This window comes from Anomaloglossus baeobatrachus, chromosome 8, assembly GCF_048569485.1.
Source record: "Anomaloglossus baeobatrachus isolate aAnoBae1 chromosome 8, aAnoBae1.hap1, whole genome shotgun sequence".
Taxonomy (NCBI): domain Eukaryota; kingdom Metazoa; phylum Chordata; class Amphibia; order Anura; family Aromobatidae; genus Anomaloglossus; species Anomaloglossus baeobatrachus.
In genome coordinates, this window is record NC_134360.1 from 100119408 (window position 1) to 100141590 (window position 22183).

At 49.8% G+C, this 22183-nt stretch overlaps 2 protein-coding genes across 2 annotated transcripts in view; one reads left to right on the forward strand and one right to left on the reverse strand.

Moving 5' to 3' along the window:
* Positions 1 to 18661, reverse strand: part of ST13 (ST13 Hsp70 interacting protein) — a 238412-nt gene extending 219751 nt beyond the window's left edge. The window contains exons 1-3 of the mRNA XM_075321923.1: positions 18399 to 18661; positions 12611 to 12668; positions 11155 to 11218 (exon numbers count right to left, since the gene is read on the reverse strand). Of these exons, the coding sequence (XP_075178038.1) occupies positions 11155 to 11218; positions 12611 to 12668; positions 18399 to 18508 (232 nt within the window). The 5' untranslated portion in view covers positions 18509 to 18661. The remainder of the gene's footprint in view (positions 1 to 11154; positions 11219 to 12610; positions 12669 to 18398) is intronic.
* The window catches only part of XPNPEP3 (X-prolyl aminopeptidase 3), a 301518-nt gene continuing 297868 nt past the window's right edge, over positions 18534 to 22183 (forward strand). The window contains exon 1 of the mRNA XM_075321922.1: positions 18534 to 18833. Within this exon, the coding sequence (XP_075178037.1) occupies positions 18794 to 18833 (40 nt within the window). The 5' untranslated portion in view covers positions 18534 to 18793. The remainder of the gene's footprint in view (positions 18834 to 22183) is intronic.

Genomic DNA, 22183 nt, shown 5'->3' on the forward strand with positions numbered 1-22183 from the left:
GGGACATGCCCAGGGAGGTGACTGATTTTGACGCGACCGGGGATGATTTGACTGGAGTCAGAAGCCGCCCTAAGGGGGATAGGGTGCCCACAGAGATCTGCACGCTGGTTGAGCCCTTGGATGAGGAGGTCATCCAAGCAAGGCAGAACAGCCACTCTCCTGGCGTGAAGGGCACTCATGGCGGCCGCCATGACCTTAGTGAAGACCCTTGGTGCTGTGACAGAGCCGAGGGTAGGGCCACAAAAGAAAACAAGAAGTCCTGAACCGCGAAGCGGAGAAACTTTGGTGAGCTGGAGCGATGGGTATGTGCAGGTACGCGTCCCTGATAGCTAGGGAAGCAAGGAATTCTCCTTCGACCATAAAGGTAATAATGGACCCTAGGAAGTCCATTCTGAATCTCCTTACGTGCACATGTTTGCTTAGGTGTTAGAGGTCCAGGATGGGACGAACTGACCCGTCTTTCTTTGGCGACCACGATAGGTATAGCCTTGAACCTCTCGCTGTCCGGAACAGGTACCATCACCCCCGCCGTTTGGAGTGGATTGCTGAGGAGAAGGCCTTGTGGTTTTTTGGAGCGTTTGGGGGGGTTTGAGAGAAAAGACTGACCAGGGGATCGGGTCCAGAATGCAATGTGGTAACCGGAAGACACAAGGTATCACACCCATTTGTGGTCTGAGTGGACGGCCCAGATGGAGAAGGACGAGACTTTTCGGTCTTTGTCTAGACTGCCAGGACGAGGTGGACTCGGGGAGGGCTGAGAAGGTCGGGCCCTGCGTGTCTAGTAAAAAACATCCTGGGCTAGAGTTGGGGGAGAGAGGTACTCTTTTCCTCCCGTGGCGTCAGACAAAATAAAAAAAAAAAAAAAAAAAAAAAAGAAAAAAAAAGCCTGTCCAGATGATCGGCAAACCATCGGTCTGGAAAGGAGTACTGTGAGAGGCTTTTTTGAGTCCACTCTCCATTATCGGAACCAGAGGGCCTTACGGATGGCTATGGTATTTGAGGCGGCAATAACTGCGCAGGTAGCAGCGCCGAGGGAGGCCTGCATGAGGTACTCCGCCGCCGCAGCAATGTGAACAGTTACATCTGTGAGGGTCTGAGGAAAACTGGTAGTCCTGGTGCCTGTGCGACCCACACGGAAGGGGAGAGGGACCCGCGGCCTCGAGGCAGAGCGATCGAGCTGCTCCACTTCTCTGTCTGTCGGGTCCTTGAAGGAGGATCCATCAAGTAAAAGACAGGAGGTTCCTTCAGGCAGGCAGAAGCCGGGTGAGGGTCCACCGAGGCCGGATCGGCCCAGCCCTTAGAGACAGCTAAGCCAAAGGGGTACCGGGACTCCATGAGTTTACGGATACCGAAGTGGCGTCAAAAAAGCTCTTTTTTTTTTTTGAAGGAGACCGCAGGGTCAGTAGTAGTGGATGGGAGATCTTCCACATGCAGAGTTTTGGTAGATTGCTGCAATAAGGGAGTCCATCGCAGCTTGATCGCTCGGGGAGGTTGAAACCAAGGAATCATCCCGGTACAAACATCATTCCCCTTCCTCCGGCTCCTCAGAGACCGCGGAACATGTGGGAGAACCCCATCTGTGAACCCCAGAGGAAGACCCATGGGGGTCATGCCCTTTTTCTGATCTGCAACCGGTGAAGCAGAGGGCTGATTCTTATCAGAAGGACCCTCTATAGAGGTGTCATCAGGCTGCGTTCTGTCCAGGGGCCCCGAGGGGTGTAGGATGATGTTGCATAGCCAGCACCAGGTTCTGGGAACTGTGCCCATTCTGGGGGACTAGGAGCCGTAGGCTCTGGGCTGGCAGCGGTTGCTGCGGGGGGGGGCTACAAAGGCAATGGACTCACAGAAGAAAGAGGTGCTATCATCCCCTAGTAGCTCAGCGTGGCAGGATACATTAATAGTCTTATAGTTGTTGCTGTAGTTGTGCAGGGCATAAAACATGTGACTGCAGCCCCTGGCTGATGAGCCACAAACTCTGATTGTAATGAGGGAGCAATGCTCTGCAGAGTTAATATGTAAGTGAGGCTATAACTCATCCAGAACCCTGATGACCCTTTCCCCCTCCTGCGTCACAGTTCCTGTGGGAAGGAGGAAGCCAGCTCTGAGAGATGCCCACAGGCTCTGATCACAACAAGAGGGAGCAATGCTCTGCAGATCCTGTGTGAGGAGGGTTACGCGCGCTTTCATGAGGGAGCGTGGCTTATCGAGTGTCGTAGGGGGCAGGGCTTAGCTCTGACAAGAAGGCATGAGAAAATATAATAAACAAAAAAATGGTGGGAAGGGAATCTCCTTTCCCCCTCCAGCCCTGTACAACAATGGTGGACAGAAAAACCTCTCTAAGTGTACCGCAGCTGCGGGTGCACTTAGTCCAGGGAGTTGTCCCCTCCCCCGCCACATGTGGAATGCTATGCAGGTGTCTGCAATCACAGCCCATGTGCATCCAGTCAGTGTGACCTTTGCTCCAGTTTCCTGTCAGGGAGCCAGTGTGCAGATTCTGACGCCCGCTGTGCCCGGTCACAGAACGTGTATCAACTCAGAGCCTGCCAGAGTGACTGAGGAATGCTCTGGGGCTCTGGAAAAAAAAAAAATAAATAAATCGGAATTCTCACCTCAGCTTCTCTGGAGATGGCAGTCTGGTCACGCTGGTGCGGAGCGAATATCAACTCAGAGCCTGCAAGAGGACGGAGGAAGTTTTTCATCTGCTCTGGGCTCTGGAAAAATCGGAATGATTTCACCTCAACTCCTGTGGAGATGGCAGTCTGGTCATGCTGGTGCGGAGCGAATATCAACTCAGAGCCTGCAAGAGGGGCTGAGGAAGTTTTCATCTGCTCTGGGCTCTGGAAAATCAGTGCCATGAGACCTGTCGTCCAGTGAGTAACAGCCCAGGATCCAGCGTCGCAGGAGGTGATATGGGGAGGCGACACTCCGCGTTCCCGCCTGTTGATGGTTTTGGAAAACGGTCCCCGAAGGAACCGTTGCCCTCTAAAAACAAAAAAATTATTGCTGCAGTAGTCTGCAGAGATGTGCCTCCTATAGACACTAAGCTAAAACTGAGGTTGCCTGGCCCGGCCAGGGGGTGTATACTGCAGAGGAGGAGCCATGCTTTTGCATCTACTTAGTGTCTTCCTATGGATAGGCAGCATAACACCCATGGTCCTGTGTCCCCCAATGAGGCGTCAGAGAAAATTAATTTTATGAGTCTATTTTCATTTATTTTGAGGTATTGTCTTATTTAACCCCTTCACGACCGGCCGATTTTTCGCTTTCCGTTTTTTTTTTCGCCATTCTTTTTCTGAGAGACGTAACTTTTTTATTTTTCAGTCAATATGGTCATGTGAGGGCTCATTTTTTGCGGAACGAGCTGTACTTTTAAATGAAACCATAGGTTTTACCTTATAGTGTACTGGAAAACGGCAAATAAATTCCAAATGCAGAAAAAGTGCAAAAAAAGTGCGATAGCACTATTGTTTTTGAGATATTTTATTCACTGTGTTCACTATATGGTAAAACTGATGTGTGGGTGTAATGCCTCAAGTCAGTGCGAGTTCGTAGACACCGAACATGTATAGGTTTACTTTTATATAAGGGGTTAAAAAAAAAAAATCGGAAGTTTGTCCGAAAAAAGTGGCGCACGTTTTACGCCATATTCCGTGACCCGTAGCGTTCTCATTTTTCGGGATCTATGGCTTAGTGACGGCTTATTTTTTGCGTCTCGAGCTGACGTTTTTAGCGGTACCATTTTTGCGCAGATGTTACGTTTTGATCGCCTCTTATTGCATTTTGCGCAAAAGTTGTGGCGACAAAAAAACGTCATTTTGGCGTTTGGAATTTTTTTTCCGCTACGCCGTATACTGATCATATTAATTGATTTTATATTTTGATAGATCGGGCGTTTCTGAACACGGCGATACCAAATGTGTGTATATTTTTTATTTTTTTAACCCTTTAATTTTCAATGGGGCGAATGGGGGGTGATTTGAACTTTTAGGGGTTTTTTAAATTTTTTAAAACTTTCTTTTAACTTTTTTTTTTTTTTACTAGTCCCCCTAGGGGGCTATTGCGATCAGCAGTCCGATAGCACTGCACTATCTGCTGATCACAGCTACATAGCTGTAAACAGCAGGTACGCTCACTTTCTTTTTCACTGTGCCGCGTGCACAGTGAAAGTGAAAGCAATTCATGTGTAGTACAGGAGTCCTCACATGACCCTGTGCTACCATGACAACTACCGGAAGTCACGTGATCGCGTCACGTGACTTCCGGTATCGGGCGGTAAGTAAAAGTTTACCGCGATCGCGCTTATCATGGTGCTGTCACATATTGACATCGCCATTTAAGGGGTTAAACGGCACGAGCAGATAACGATTCTGCTCGTGCCTAGCAGGCACACATCTCAGCTGTGAAAATCAGCTGAGATGTGCGCCGATCGCAGCATGCTGCCGCTGGCAGACCGCGGGCAGTAATGTTATGACCGCTAGGACGTAATTTTACGGCCCGCGGTCATTAAAGGGTTAACATAGTTACTTAAATTGTCAGAAAACAAGATGTCCTTTGACAAAACGGAAGCCATTTTTGGATTCAGCGCACTCAAAAACAAAGATTACGTGGAATAACCAAAACAGCTCTCGAAAAAATTTTTTTGCAGACCTGTGTTATCAGTACAAAGTCAGTCAGGCTAAACTGTGATATCCTACGACTGTGTGGCATTAGCTGCGTAATCATCATCATTATCTGCAATGTTGGGTATTGTACAGTCCATGCTAACTTATCTGGCCACCATCCCTTGTAAGGCTATGTGCACACGCTACGTTTTTATGACGCTGCGTTTTTGGCCGCTAAAAACGCACAAAAACGCACCCGCGGCAAAAAACACGGCAAAAAACGCATGCGTTTTTACTGCGATTTTAATCTCTGCGTTTTCCCAATGCATTGCATGGGGGGGAAACGCAGAAAAACGTAGGAAAGAATTGACATGACCATTTTTTTTTAAGTTAAAAAACGCAGCTTAAAAAAAAAAAAAGTTGTGTGCGGACAGCAAAAATGAAAACTCAGACTTTGCTGGGGAAGTAAAGTCATGCAGTTTTGAGGCCAAAAACGCACCCGAAAAACGTGCAAAAATGCCGCGAAAAACGCACTGTGTGCAAATAGCCTAAATGTTGGATAGCTACTGTATATGGTTGTTTGTTTTAAAGTCCCAGGAGAATCAATGATGTTACATGACATGAAAAAAGAGAATTCTGTTTACTTACCGTAAATTCTTTTTCTTATAGTTCCGACATGGGAGACCCAGACCATGGGTGTATAGCTTCTGCCTCCGGAGGACACACAAAGTACTACACTAAAAGTGTAGCTCCTCCCTCCGAGCATATACACCCCCTGGATGACAAATCTAACCAGTTTAGTGCAAAAGCTGAAGGAGGACATCCACCCATAAGTAGAGAGAGTAAAACCCGGAATAACCGGAACCTCTGTCTACAACAACAGCCGGTGAAACACACGGAACAAGAACTGCCAACAGGGAGGGTGCTGGGTCTCCCATGTCGGAACTATAAGAAAAAGAATTTACGGTAAGTAAACAAAATTCTCTTTTTCTTCATCGTTCCTTATGGGAGACCCAGACCATGGGACGTCTCAAAGCAGTCCATGGGTGGGAAATAAACAGAACTGAGAAGTAGGCAAAACCTAACTTCACAAATGGGCGACAGCCGCCTGAAGGATGCGTCTGCCCAAGCTCGCATCTGCCGAAGCATGAGCATGCACTTGGTAGTGCTTCGAAAAGGTGTGCAGACTAGACCAAGTGGCAGCCTGACAAACCTGCTGAGCCGTAGCCTGGTGCCTGAAAGCCCAGGAGGCACCGACAGCTCTGGTCGAGTGCGCCTTAATCCCTGGCGGTGGGGGCACCTGAGAACATTGGTAGGCATCGGAGATGGCCGACCTAATCCAACGAGCTAGGGTCGGTTTAGAAGCCGAGAGACCCTTGCGCTGACCAGTGGTTAGCACAAAAAGAGAGGTGCACCGCCTAAGAGCGGCGGTGCGTGACACATAGATTCGGAGCGCCCGCACCAAATCCAAAGTATGCAACGCTTTCTCAAAGCGATGCACCGGGGCCGGACAAAGGGAAGGCAATGAATTGTCCTGGTTAAGGTGGAAAGAAGACACCACCTTAGGGAGAAAGTCCGGAGTCGGACGAAGAACCACCTTGTCTTGTTGAAAAACCAAAAAAGGTGACTCCGAAGAGAGCGCAGCCAAATCAGAGACTCTCCTGAGAGAAGTTATGGCCACCAGAAAGACCACTTTCTGTGAAAGTCGAACAAAGGAACCTCCCTAAGAGGCTCAAAGGGGGGTTTCTGTAAGGCCGTGAGGACCAGATTAAGGTCCCAGGGATCCAAAGGCCGCCGGTAAGGAGGAATGATGTGAGATGCGCCCTGTAGGAAGGTGCGCACCTGGGCCAGTCGGGCGATACGCCGCTGGAACAATACCGACAGAGCCGAGACCTGTCCCTTGAGGGAATTGAGGGATAGTCCTAGCTGCAGATCGGACTGTAGAAAGGACAGAATGGTCGGCAAAGAGAACGGCCAAGGAGCATGGCCGGAAGAGCGACACCAGGACAGGAAAATCCTCCAAGTCCTGTGGTAAATCCTGGCCGAGGAAGACTTCCGAGCCTGAGTCATAGTGGAGATGACCTCGGAAGGAATGCCTGAAGCCGTCAGGATCCAGGACTCAAGAGCCACGCCGTCAATCTGAGAGCCGCAGAATTCTGGCGGAAAAACGGACCTTGAGAGAGAAGGTCTGGGCGGTCCGGGAGATGCCACGGCATCTCTACGGACAGACGGAGCAGGTCTGGGTACCAAGCTCGCCTGGGCCAGTCTGGAGCAATGATTATAACCCGACGGCCCTCCATTCTAATCTTGCGCAGGACTCTGGGCAAGAGAGCTAGAGGGGGAAACACGTAGGCCAGACGGAACTGGGACCAATCTTGAACCAGCGCGTCCGCTGCGAAGGCCTGAGGATCGTGGGAGCGAGCCACGTAAACCGGGGCCTTGTTGTTGTGCCGGGATGCCATTAGATCCACTACCGGAGTGCTCCACTTGCGGCAGATTGACCGGAACACTGCCGGCTGCAGGGCCCACTAGCCGCTGTCCACGGTTTGACGGCTGAGATAATCTGCCTCCCAGTTTTCTACGCCTGGGATGTGGACTGCGGATATGGTGGACTTGGAGTCCTCCGTCCACTGAAGGATGCGCTGAACCTCCAACATCGCCAGGCGGCTGCGAGTCCCGCCCTGGTGATTGATGTAGGCAACAGCTGTCGCGTTGTCCGACTGGACTCGAATGTGCTTGCCCGCCAACAGGTGGTGAAAGGCTACGAGAGCTAGAAGTACAGCCCTGATTTCCAGCACATTGATCGAGAGGGCTGATTCGGACGGAGTCCAAGTGCCCTGTGCTCGGTGGTGGAGAAATACTGCTCCCCAGCCGGAGAGACTGGCGTCCGTGGTGAGGATCACCCAGGACGGAGTCAGGAAGGAGCGTCCCTGAGACAGAGAGAGGGGCCGAAGCCACCACTGAAGAGAGCTCCTGGTCTGTGGCGACAGAGCCACTAGCCTGTGCAAGGAAGAGGTCCGCTTGTCCCAAAAGCGGAGAATGTCCAGCTGCAGAGGACGCAGATGGAACTGGGCAAAGGGAACCGCTTCCATTGACGCCACCATCTGACCCAGCACCTGCATGAGGTGCCTGATGGAATGCCGGCGGGGCTTCAACAGAGAACGCACCGCCAGATGAAGGGACTGCTGTTTGACTAAGGGCAGCTTCACAAGTGCCGGCAGAGTCTCGAATTGCATCCCTAGGTACGTAAGTTCCTGGGTCGGGGTCAGAGTGGACTTGGGCAGATTGACAAGCCACCCGAATTGAACAAGCGTGGCGAGAGTGAGCGAGACACTCCGCTGACAGTCTGCACTGGATGAGGCCTTGACTAGAAGGTCGTCCAGGTAGGGGATTACTGCCAACCCCTGGAGATGCAGAACCGCAACCACTGCTGCCATGACCTTGGTGAAAACACGAGGGGCCGTGGCTAATCCGAAGGGGAGAGCCACGAATTGGAAATGTTCCTCTCTGATTGCAAAGCGTAGCCAACGCTGGTGTGAAACTGCAATTGGCACATGCAGATAAGCATCTCTGATGTCGATGGATGCTAGAAAATCTCCTTGGGTCATTGAGGCAATGACCGATCGCAGAGATTCCATGCGAAAGTGCCGCACCTGAACATGCTTGTTGAGAAGCTTGAGATCCAGGATGGGCCGGAAGGAACCGTCCTTCTTGGGGACTAGGAAGAGGTTTGAGTAGAAACCTCTGACCCGTTCCCGGGCGGGAACCGGAACAATTACTCCGTTGGCCTGCAAGGATGCCACGGCCTGTGAGAAGGCGGCGGCTTTGGAGCAGGGGGGAGTGGACATAAAAAATCTGTTTGGCGGGCTGGAAGAAAATTCTATCCTGTAGCCGTGGGAGATGATATCCCGCACCCACTGATCGGAGACGTGTTGAAACCACACGTCGCCAAAGTGGGAGAGCCTGCCACCGACCAAGGACGTTGCTGGCGCAGCCAGATAGTCAAGAGGAGGCTGCCTTAGTGGCAGCGGCTCCTCCGTTCTTCTGAGGACGCGGCTTCGCGCGCCAGCTGGGTTTTCGATCCTTGGCTGAGTTAGTGGACGAAGCTGAGGGCTTAGAGGATGACCAGTTAGAGGAACGAAAGGAACGAAACCTCGACTGGTTCCTGCCCTGGACAGGTTTCCTGGTTTTAGTTTGTGGCAAGGAAGTACTCTTCCCGCCAGTAGCTTCCTTAATAATTTCATCCAGTTGTTCACCGAACAGCCGGGACCCAGCAAAGGGGAGCCCAGCAAGATACTTCTTGGAAGAAGCGTCTGCTTTCCACTCTCGAAGCCACAAGATCCTGCGGATCGCGAGGGAATTAGCGGAAGCCACCGCCGTGCGGTGAGAAGCCTCCAGAATGGCAGACATGGCATAGGATGAAAAAGCCGAAGCCTGGGAAGTTAAGGCAACCATCTCGGGTATAGAGTCCCTGGCGAGGGAATGTATCTCCGCCAGAGAGGCAGAGACTGCCTTAAGAGCCCACACTGCTGCAAAGGACGGGGAGAACGAGGCTCCTGTCGCCTCATATACAGATTTGGCCAGAAGGTCAACCTGGCGGTTAGTGGGATCCTTAAGAGAGGTGCCATCGGCCACAGATACGACTGTCCGGGCTGAGATTCTAGACACCGGAGGGTCTACCTTTGGTGAGTGAGCCCACTCCTTGACCACTTCTGGTGGAAAGGGAAAACGGTCATCAGAACTACGCTTTGGGAAGCGTTTGTCAGGACAGGCCCTGGGCTTGGTAACAGTGGCCTGAAAACTGGAGTGGTTAAAAAACATACTCCTTGCTCTCTTAGGTGAGGTAAACTGGTGTTTTTCTACCAGAGAGGCTTGTTCCTCTGACACTGGTGGATTGAGGTTCAGTACGGAGTTAATGGATGCAATCAAGTCACTAACATCCGCATCACCCTCAGATAAATCAATGGGGTACATAGAGGTAGCGTCTGAGCCCACAGTAAAAGTATCCTCCTCGCCCTGCACTTCAGCTCGTGAATCAGAGCCGTGGGACGAGGAAGGAGAAGAGTCCCTGCGTCTCCGTTTAGGAGGACGGGGCCCTAAAACATGCTCTGTTAGCTCTGCAGAGCGAGTTGGAGCAGCAGAGGCGCCCTGAGAAGGGGGCTGATGCATGGTCAGCAGAGTCCGGGATAGCTGTCCCATGGAGTCGGCAAAAGACTGGGAGATAGCTCTGGAAAAAGATGCTACCCAAGCCGGGGGTTCAGCCACCGGGGCCAGAGCAGCCGGAGGGACCCCTGAGGAGGCTCCAGGCTGAGGCACTACTATGTTCGAGCAGGCATCACAATGTGGATATGTGCTCGGTTCAGGCAGAATGAGCTGACATGCAGTGCATATAGAGTACAGCCTTGCAGCCTTGCTCCTAGTGAGAGACATGCTGCTGAGGTGGAGGCTCTGCAGTAAAGAATACACTCCTGTAGAATGACCCCCTGAGAGTGTATAATAAAGCCCACAACAAGAGGTTGTGGCTTACACGACCGGTTTTTGTGCGCCCTCCGGATTCCACAGCTCGGACCCCCAGTGGATGCAGAAGTTGCAGCAGCCAGCGCCGATCAGTGAGTGAACGCTGATAAAATGGCGCCGGAGTGAGGAGGGGGGGCGGGGTTTAGCCCAAGAGCGGGAACCGGAGGGCCAAGGAGAAATACAGGGGAGGGAAACATCTCCTCAGAGAGGAGTGTCCTCCCCGCTGCTGAACGGCCGGTGGGCGGCGCCGCACTGTTCCCCTGCAAGACTGACATGCAGGGGAACTCAAAACGAAACTAGGCCGCAACTGAAGCCGGGGCCTAGATTTTTACATGCGGCCGACGAGCAGGCACCCTCGGCGCGGTTCTCAGGAAAAACCCAGAGAACCGTCCGGAAATCACAGCAAAGTCAAAAGACACACTCTCCCCTCAATAAATGTACCCGGGACCCCTGAAAAACGTCTCAATACTTCGCTTTTGAAACGCAGGGCCAGGTCCCTGGGGGGGGTAAACGCTCCGTCCGGCAGGATCCTGACAGGGCTGCGGATGGAGACCGGTCTCCTGCAAAGCAGAGAGAACCGTGATGGCTCCCACTTCAAGCCAGAGCCTCAGGGGATGGTGAACGAGCGCGGCATGTGAAGGCTCCAGCCTTGTAAAGTCAACCTTAACAGCACCGCCGACACAGTGGGGTGAGAAGGGACATGCCGGGAGTCCAGACTGGACCCGCTTTTCTTCCAAATCTTTGAAATCAAAAATCTTAAAAATCAAAAATCAGAGAATGCATGTGTGTGTGTGACCTCCTGAACACAAAGCATTGAACTGGTTAGATTTGTCATGCAGGGGGTGTATATGCTCGGAGGGAGGAGCTACACTTTTAGTGTAGTACTTTGTGTGTCCTCCGGAGGCAGAAGCTATACACCCATGGTCTGGGTCTCCCATAAGGAACGATGAAGAAACTCTTGTCTGCCATGTTTGCTTCCCATGGGTTTGAATGGTGAAGTAATATAGAAGACTAAAACAGTTGTGTTAAAGCTTACCCACGTCACTTTCTTCACTCTCCGCTTTTGGAGGTGAGATATTCTCCTCTTTTAAAGGCTCTTCCTGTGTAAAATGTAAAATATGTACAATTAGATCAAGTGACTACAAAAAGTAGAGGAAAGAAACACGGAATTAGAAGGGTATATCCACAAGGGACACCACTGGGAAACCACAAGAAATCACGCAGATTTTATCATATACAATGTGGGAACAACAGGCTGCAGTGGTTAATTGATGTCCTCAGTAAAAGGTGATTCACAGTGCTGGTACTGTAATACACAGAGTGTTTTCGACCCTGGAATTCCAGACTGAAAATCTGCAGCAGATCTGACCTGCAAGGAAGCATTCATTCTTCAAGATGTTGCTGTAGACACTCAGCTGCCAGCCTCCTGCGGTGGCTGGGAGATCACGTGTGTCTGCTATTAAATAGAATGAATATTCACTGCTCCCCACACCTATAATCCTGGGCATTGAAAGCACTGAATATTCCAGCGGCTGACTTCCATGTGTAACTGGGGGTCCATTACAGTGACGCCATGTGCTGTCCGTCATTTACACACAGAAGTCACTTGCTGATATAAGCAGAGGACACCGCGCATTGGGGGAGTGAATAATGGTGTGTAGAATCATTTTTTTGTGTGTGCGTGTGGCATAATGGGGGACATGTGTACCAGGATGGGTCCAGGATGAGACATTAGTACCGCATTGAAGGACATTAACCCCGTAAGTGTCAGCAGCAGATCCCCTTCCCATTTTTGCTTCAAACTGTCCCCATTTTCTTGACAAGTTCAGTTTTATTTGCACCATCTTGGGGTACATTGTATGTGAAATGAAGGTGTTGAAAAATTGTAATTTTAGAAGCACACGATGAATTGTGAGGGGAAAAGGGAGAGCAAAATGGCGTCATCAGCAATTCCAAATATCTCCCTACTAGTATAAGAACTGTGCATACAACTACTTTTTTTTTTCTAGTTATATATTTGGAACAAAATATCCTCACACTCCATGTGCAGTGGGCAGAGACGATCAGTGATGAGCTTACTGATCACAGAGGTGTACAGGGCCAGGGATTTATGATGACACCAACTCTTTGGTGCTTTGTAATGCATTTTGCAGTCCTAAGCTCGGCAATCTGCAGAACTCCAACAGAAGCACAAAGGACAATGGAGAGAATCAAGAACTACAAATACCTCTCCAGAGCCAGCAGTGTGAGATGGGGCCACATTCTAAAGAAAAGCAAGGGTCAAAAAGCTGGGACACATCTATCAGACATCTATGTCGTATCCTGCAGACATGACAGAATTGGCTGACATGCGATCTCTGGCCAGTGCTATATTATAAAGCTCACGACGTCCCAGAAAAGGAGCTGCATTACCCCTGGCATATTAAAGACTGAAAACTAGACTAGCAAAAAAGAAATACAATAAAAAAAAACACATCCCCGGTGATCCTTACCTGGCTGGCCTCTGTAGGAGAGTCTTTGGGGGGTGGAGATGGGATAGATGCCCCCATGCTGCAGAAAAACGTACACGATTTATAAACACATATAAATGACAGGGAAACGCTATATAACAGATGACTGTTACCAATAGAGCAGTAAACGCTCCTGAATGTTAGGCTACGTATACATGAACATATTAAAATGGTTTGGGCAGGGACTACAATGCCCAGAATGACCGGGGGTCTCCAGATCCAGACTAACAGGCTCATGGGCATAGAGGGAACCGCTAATAGGTCTTCTGACCTGAACCGTCAGTCCACATATTGCAATCTATGCACAAGACTATCACACGTGTGTGACTGGTGCTCTATGGAAACCTTATCTGTGTGCATGGCTAATACTAGCAGCTCCCCTCCATGGATTGGAAGGTTGTGATTGGTTTTCTCATTGGTATCTTGTACCTGTGCTGCCCCCACCGTTATCATGAGGTCAGCTGCATCCTGCTAGGGCATTGGTAATCTGATCTTGGGCTGATAATGGCCTTTTCTTTTTCTGTGATGTTAAGGCTATGTGCGCACGCTGTGTTTTTTTGTGACCACAAAGATGCGTTTTTGTGCGTTTTTGGCTGTAAACAATAACGCGCCCAAGGTAAAAACGCATCAAAAAACGCATGCGTGTTTGTGCATTTTTTGCTGCGTTTTTGTTGCTGCGTTTTTTTCAAATGCATTGCATGGGTGAAAAACGCTGGGAAAAATGCAGAAATAATTGACATGTTGCATCTTTGTGGTCACCACTAAAACACAATAAAACAAAACTGCACTGTGCAGACAGTAAAAATGAAAACTCATAGACTTTGCTGGGGAAGCAAAGTCATGCAGTTTTTAGACCAAAAACGCACCCAAAAAACGCACAAAAACGCAGCCAAAAAACGCAGTTTGCGCACATAGCCTTATAGAGCAATAATATGTTCATGTGAACGTAGCCTTAAAAGTTCTATCTGGAGCTGCTGATGAGAGGTGATGAGGTTACAATCCGACGCGCGCACCATCGGGAGCCATTATGTCCATGTACGTTCACGCACACATCTCGGGAGTGTGAGGTTATAACATCAGTCACCTCCGATGTAGAGGAACCACCAAATAACACTTCAATGAATTGTCTCCCCCAGCTGTATACATCCTGCTCCTGTCATATACAGTTAGGTCCAGAAATATTTGGACAGGGACACAAGTTTTGTTATTTTAGCTGTTTACAAAAACATGTTCAGAAATACAATTATATATATAATATGGGCTGAAAGTGCACACTCCCAGCTGCAATATGAGAGTTTTCACATCCAAATCGGAGAAAGGGTTTAGGAATCATAGCTCTGTAATGCATAGCCTCCTCTTTTTCAAGGGACCAAAAGTAATTGGACAAGGGACTCTAAGGGCTGCAATTAACTCTGAAGGCGTCTCCCTCGTTAACCTGTAATCAATGAAGTAGTTAAAAGGTCTGGGGTTGATTACAGGTGTGTGGTTTTGCATTTGGAAGCTGTTGCTGTGACCAGACAACATGAGGTCTAAGGAACTCTCAATTGAGGTGAAGCAGAACATCCTGAGGCTGAAAAAAAAGAAAAAAATCCATCAGAGAGATAGCAGACATGCTTGGAGTAGCAAAATCAACAGTCGGGTACATTCTGAGAAAAAAGGAATTGACTGGTGAGCTTGGGAACTCAAAAAGGCCTGGGCGTCCACGGATGACAACAGTGGTGGATGATCGCCGCATACTTTCTTTGGTGAAGAAGAACCCGTGCACAACATCAACTGAAGTCCAGAACACTCTCAGTGAAGTAGGTGTATCTGTCTCTAAGTCAACAGTAAAGAGAAGACTCCATGAAAGTAAATACAAAGGGTTCACATCTAGATGCAAACCATTCATCAATTCCAAAAATAGACAGGCCAGAGTTAAATTTGCTGAAAAACACCTCATGAAGCCAGCTCAGTTCAGGAAAAGTATTCTATGGACAGATGAGACAAAGATCAACCTGTACCAGAATGATGGGAAGAAAAAAGTTTGGAGAAGAAAGGGAACGGCACATTATCCAAGGCACACCACATCCTCTGTAAAACATGGTGGAGGCAACGTGATGGCATGGCCATGCATGGCTTTCAAATGGCACTGGGTCACTTGTGTTTATTGATGACATAACAGCAGACAAGAGTAGCCGGATGAATTCTGAAGTGTACCGGGATATACTTTCAGCCCAGATTCAGCCAAATGCCGCAAAGTTGATCGGACGGCGCTTCATAGTACAGATGGACAATGACCCCAAGCATACAGCCAAAGCTACCCAGGAGTTCATGAGTGCAAAAAAGTGGAACATTCTGCAATGGCCAAGTCAATCACCAGATCTTAACCCAATTGAGCATGCATTTCACTTGCTCAAATCCAGACTTAAGACGGAAAGACCCACAAACAAGCAAGACCTGAAGGCTGCGGCTGTAAAGGCCTGACAAAGCATTAAGAAGGAGGAAACCCAGCGTTTGGTGATGTCCATGGGTTCCAGACTTAAGGCAGTGATTGCCTCCAAAGGATTTGCAACAAAATATTGAAAATAAAAATATTTTGTTTGGGTTTGGTTTATTTGTCCAATTACTTTTGACCTCCTAAAATGGAGTGTTTGTAAAGAAATGTGTACAATTCCTACAATTTCTATAAGATATTTTTGTCCAAACCTTCAAATTAAGCGTTACAATCTGCACTTGAATTCTGTTGTAGAGGTTTCATTTCAAATCCAATGTGGTGGTATGCAGAGCCCAACTCGCGAAAATTGTGTCACTGTCCAAATATTTCTGGACCTAACTGTATGGCCGCTATGGCCAGTCACATTCCCATCCCCTCCAGAGGAGGAAACATGGAGACCAGCTGGCAGCACAGCCAGCACAAGAGGAGGAGCTGCAGGTAATGGTAAGGGACCATACATTTTGTCGAACAATTAATTTTTTTTCTTAATATTAGTGAAGACAATTCATATGAAGTACAACTTTTTCTCATAACCCCAGCCTCAATGTCAGGGGTCAGCCTGATGAGGCATCCCAGCCCTAAACACGGTGGGGAGCTCAGCTATCCAAAACTATTCTGAGATACATGGTGATTCCAACTCTTCTAGGAGTCCAGGTCTCCTCGCTTTCTGAGAAACTACCAGACTTTCTGTAATGGCTGTTAGACATGGGTGTAGGGCAGGGGTAGGGCAAGTATGTTACTATTAACAGAAGTGGTAACAATGAATGAGAACCAAAGACTTCCCGTTCTTTCGCCATCATGTGGGGTGTCTGTAAAGCTCCACAGTGTGACATCACATGTAGCGTGAACCTACAATATCACACTGACGTCTTGTCACCGCAATACTCGTACAGATTTCCATGTGTCGGATTTTCTGTTGCCGGTCACACACGACTCACTCGCCATAGACATCCTCTAAAATCGGATGCGATTATCTGTGACTTCGCTAGTTTATAGAGCAAAATCACAGCTCTAATGTATTCGCGTGAAAAGAAGTGCCAGCCATTTTCGGCCATGTGACACTCCACCATGAGCTCCCGCCTTAATGTTAAAGTGTTCACTCTTGAGGACATTTCCGTTGTGTCCAATAGCTAGTCGCATCCTAATGAAGAATAATATACACACTGGAGAGACCAGGAGAGCACCAGAGCGGCCTGTGACAGGGGTCAAACTTCGGGTGACAGAAGATCAGCTCTCTGTGACACCGTTACTCTGCTTGGTCGCTGTCACTCAGCCCCACCACCGTCGCTCTGCCCAGTCACTGAATGGTCACCGCCGTCACTCTGCCCCCTTCTCGTCTCCGTCCAGTCTACTCCTTCACCACCACCGCTCTGCTCAGTCTCCGTCCCCTCAGCCCCCGTATCTGTCCCCATCAGCCCAGCCCCTTACCTTGCTTCCCCCTCCCAGTCCGCTCTGCCCCGGTCCCAGTCCCCTCATCCTTCTGCCCACTCACCCTTCTGCCCCATCTGCTCTGCCCCCTCACCCTTCTGCCCCATCTACTCTGCCCCGTCCGCTCACTCTTCTGCCCCATCCGCTCTGCCCCTGTCCTCTCACCCTTCTGCCCCTGTCCCCTCACCCTTCTGCCCCATCCTCTCACCCTTCTGTCTCTGTCCGCTCTGCCCCCATCCGCTCACCCTTCTGCCCCAGTCTGCTCAGCCCCTGTCCCCTCACCCTTGTCCTCATCCGCTCTGTCCCTGACCCCTCACCCTTCTGTCTCTGTCCGCTCTGCCCCCATCCGCTCACCCTTCTGCCCCAGTCTGCTCAGCCCCTGTCCCCTCACCCTTGTCCTCATCCGCTCTGTCCCTGACCCCTCACCCTTCTGTCTCTGTCCGCTCTGCCCCCATCTGCTCACCCTTCTGCCTCATCCGCTCTGCCCCTGTCCTCTCACCCTTCTGCCCCAGTCTGCTCAGCCCCTGTCCCCTCACCCTTCTGTCCTTATCCGCTCTGCCCGTCCCCTCACCCTTCTGTCCTCATCCGCTCTGCCCCTGTCCCCTCACCCTTCTGTCCTCATCCGCTCTGCCCCTGTCCCCTCACCCTTCTGTCCTCATCCGCTCTGCCCCTGTCCCCTCACCCTTCTGTCCTCATCCGCTCTGCCCCTGTCCCCTCACCCTTCTGTCCTTATCCGCTCTGCCCGTCCCCTCACCCTTCTGTCCTCATCCGCTCTGCCCCTGTCCCCTCACCCTTCTGTCCTCATCCGCTCTGCCCCTGTCCCCTCACCCTTCTGTCCTCATCCGCTCTGCCCCTGTCCCCTCACCCTTCTGTCCTCATCCGCTCTGCCCCTGTCCCCTCACCCTTCTGTCCTCATCCGCTCTGCCCCTGTCCCCTCACCCTTCTGTCCTCATCCGCTCTGCCCCTGTCCCCTCACCCTTCTGTCCTCATCCGCTCTGCCCCTGTCCCCTCACCCTTCTGTCCTCATCCGCTCTGCCCCTGTCCCCTCACCCTTCTGTCCTCATCCGCTCTGCTCCTGTCCCCTCACCCTTCTGTCCTCATCCGCTCTGCCCGTCCCTTCACCCTTCTGTCCTCATCCGCTCTGCCCCTGTCCCCTCACCCTTCTGTCCTCATCCGCTCTGCCCCTGTCCCCTCACCCTTCTGTCCTCATCCGCTCTGCTCCTGTCCCCTCACCCTTCTGTCCTCATCCGCTCTGCTCCTGTCCCCTCACCCTTCTGTCCTCATCCGCTCTGCCCCTGTCCCCTCACCCTTCTGTCCTTATCCGCTCTGCCCGTCCCCTCACCCTTCTGTCCTCATCCGCTCTGCCCCTGTCCCCTCACCCTTCTGTCCTCATCCGCTCTGCCACTGTCCCCTCACCCTTCTGTCCTCATCCGCTCTGCCCCTGTCCCCTCACCCTTCTGTCCTCATCCGCTCTGCTCCTGTCCCCTCACCCTTCTGTCCTCATCCGCTCTGCTCCTGTCCCCTCACCCTTCTGTCCTCATCCGCTCTGCTCCTGTCCCCTCACCCTTCTGTCCTCATCCGCTCTGCCCGTCCCCTCACCCTTCTACCCCAGTCCACTGAGCCCTTGTCCCCTCACCTTTCTGCCCCCGTCCGCTCTGCCCATCCCCTCAACCTTCTACCCCGTCCCCTCTGCCCCATCGCCTGTCATGCCAGATCACTACCCATCTTTTCAGGAGTTTTTAATTCAGATGGACAATCCCTTTAATGCGGTTGTGTAAATTCTGTGCTCGGCCACATCATATAGCCTGCCATACCGACACATGAGCCGATGGGACGAGGTGAGCGCAGCACATGGCGGACACCGCTCACCTCTGCAGCCATTCTGAGAAGAAGCCGAGCTCCGAGCAGTGGAGAATGGCCGGGTTACCCTGACACAGGCGGACGAACTCCCGCAGCTCCTGTAACTTCCGTGGGTCCATCGCTCACAGACACCGAGAGTGCACACAGCGGAGGGAGAGCGGCAGGAAGGCGCTAGAAGGGGCGTGGCCAGCAGACTGCGTGTGCCCGCCCACCTCCGGGATGTCCTCTCTGCGGGGCGTCTATGTGACATCAGCACAATCCACAGACAGGAAACAGAAGGGAGGGAGGACGGGTGACTGCTGGGCGTCCCCCAGTGGGCGGCCTGCGTGTAATGACGTCATCAGTGCGCGCCTCTGAGCAGTAATCCCGGATCGTGCTGCCGGCGGTGTGGACTACTATCAGTCATGTGGCGGCCGGCTGCTCCGATGTTAGTCCGGGGCGCAGGTCAGGCAGCCTTTCTCCATTATCTGCCACTTCTGTTTATTGATGGTCACAGACATAAATCATGGCAATGTCTCTAGTATGGGACATGTGAGGGGGGCGCCTGCGCACTGTACCCGGACACCTCAGCGCTGTTAAAACTTCGGGGATGTTATAGTGTCCAGCGTCTGCGCTTATTTCCTTCCAGCTGCTGTCACATCTCCCGGCTGGTATTGAGACGTACAGAACTGTGGCCAGTACTCAGTCATTATCACACCCCTGTGCACGTCCCCCCGTGTTCTGCCCTACAGCGCCCGTGTCATGCCATTCTAGAGTATGTGCACCCACAGGGTATGACGTCACCACAGTGACGCCACATATAACCCCTCCAGAGCCCCAACACCCTCAGCATTTTCACATTTTAGGGGGTGCTATACAGTTAAGTGCTATATGCTTTTTTACAGCGTGGAGGAATAAGCCCCGTAAGAAGCCTCCCACAAAGTTTTTTTTATTCATTAAATGTATGTCTGTAGTGTGGGTGTGATAATATACTCCTCTACCGTGCGGTATGTATATGTATGTAGTGTGGGTGTGATAATATACTCCTCTACCGTGCGGTATGTATATGTATGTAGTGTGGGTGTGATAATATACTCCTCTACCGCGCCGTATGTATATGTATGTAGTGTGGGTGTGATAATATACTCCTCTACCGTGCGGTATGTATATGTATGTAGTGTGGGTGTGATAATATACTCCTCTACCGTGCGGTATGTATATGTATGTAGTGTGGGTGTGATAATATACTCCTCTACCGTGCGGTATGTATATGTATGTAGTGTGGGTGTGATAATATACTCTACCGTGCGGTATGTATATGTATGTAGTGTGGGTGTGATAATATACTCCTCTACCGTGCGGTATGTATATGTATGTAGTGTGGGTGTGATAATATACTCCTCTACCGTGCGGTATGTATATGTATGTAGTGTGGGTGTGATAATATACTCCTCTACCGTGCGGTATGTATATGTATGTAGTGTGGGTGTGATAATATACTCCTCTACCGTGCGGTATGTATATGTATGTAGTGTGGGTGTGATAATATACTCCTCTACCGCGCCGTATGTATATGTATGTAGTGTGGGTGTGATAATATACTCCTCTACCGCGCCGTATGTATATGTATGTAGTGTGGGTGTGATAATATACTCCTCTACCGTGCGGTATGTATATGTATGTAGTGTGGGTGTGATAATATACTCCTCTACCGCGCCGTATGTATATGTATGTAGTGTGGGTGTGATAATATACTCCTCTACCGTGCGGTATGTATATGTATGTAGTGTGGGTGTGATAATATACTCCTCTACCGTGCGGTATGTATATGTATGTAGTGTGGGTGTGATAATATACTCCTCTACCGTGCGGTATGTATATGTATGTAGTGTGGGTGTGATAATATACTCTACCGTGCGGTATGTATATGTATGTAGTGTGGGTGTGATAATATACTCCTCTACCGTGCGGTATGTATATGTATGTAGTGTGGGTGTGATAATATACTCCTCTACCGTGCGGTATGTATATGTATGTAGTGTGGGTGTGATAATATACTCCTCTACCGTGCGGTATGTATATGTATGTAGTGTGGGTGTGATAATATACTCCTCTACCGTGCGGTATGTATATGTATGTAGTGTGGGTGTGATAATATACTCCTCTACCGCGCCGTATGTATATGTATGTAGTGTGGGTGTGATAATATACTCCTCTACCGCGCCGTATGTATATGTATGTAGTGTGGGTGTGATAATATACTCCTCTACCGTGCGGTATGTATATGTATGTAGTGTGGGTGTGATAATATACTCCTCTACCGCGCCGTATGTATATGTATGTAGTGTGGGTGTGATAATATACTCCTCTACCGTGCGGTATGTATATGTATGTAGTGTGGGTGTGATAATATACTCCTCTACCGTGCGGTATGTATATGTATGTAGTGTGGGTGTGATAATATACTCCTCTACCGTGCGGTATGTATATGTATGTAGTGTGGGTGTGATAATATACTCCTCTACCGTGCGGTATGTATATGTATGTAGTGTGGGTGTGATAATATACTCCTCTACCGCGCCGTATGTATGTAGTGTGGGTGTGATAATATACTCCTCTACCGTGCGGTATGTATATGTATGTAGTGTGGGTGTGATAATATACTCCTCTACCGTGCGGTATGTATATGTATGTAGTGTGGGTGTGATAATATACTCCTCTACCGCGCCGTATGTATATGTATGTAGTGTGGGTGTGATAATATACTCTACCGTGCGGTATGTATATGTATGTAGTGTGGGTGTGATAATATACTCCTCTACCGTGCGGTATGTATATGTATGTAGTGTGGGTGTGATAATATACTCCTCTACCGTGCGGTATGTATATGTATGTAGTGTGGGTGTGATAATATACTCCTCTACCGTGCGGTATGTATATGTATGTAGTGTGGGTGTGATAATATACTCCTCTACCGCGCCGTATGTATATGTATGTAGTGTGGGTGTGATAATATACTCTACCGTGCGGTATGTATATGTATGTAGTGTGGGTGTGATAATATACTCCTCTACCGTGCGGTATGTATGTAGTGTGGGTGTGATAAAATACTCCTCTACCGCGCCGTATGTATGTAGTGTGGGTGTGATAATATACTCCTCTACTGTGCCAGCACATAAATCCAGGCAACTTGTAAAATGAAGATTCTTTATTCACATATTGTTAAAAACTCCATGCTGTGGTAGTCAAGCCCATGTTAGAGAGGACGCGTTTCGAACATCCAGTTCTTATTAAGTCTTATTAAGGACTGAATAAGAACTGGATGTTCGAAACGCGTCCTCTCTAACATGGGCTTGACTACCACAGCATGGACTTTTTAACAATATGTGAATAAAGAATCTTCATTTTAACAAGTTGCCTGGATTTATGTGCTGGTGAAATCTTCCCTTCATCATTCCTACATGGACTGGCTCACCCGCTTTCCTCCGTGCACAATCCAGGATTTTTTGGCTTCCATTATATAGGTGAGCTGGGCAACCTTTTACCTTGTCCTCTACTGTGCCGTATGTATATGTCTGTAGTGTGGGTGAGACAATATACTCCTCTGCTGCGCCGTATGTATATGTATGTAGAGGGGGTGGGATAATATACTCCTCTACCGCACCGTATGTATATGTATAGTGTGGGTGAGATAATATACTCCTCTACCGCGCCGTTCTCCGTGAGGCCACCGCTCTGCACACCTCCGTAAGCGGCTTTACAATGTAAGTCTATGGAGCATTAGAACGAGGCTCCATAGACTTACATTGTAAGGC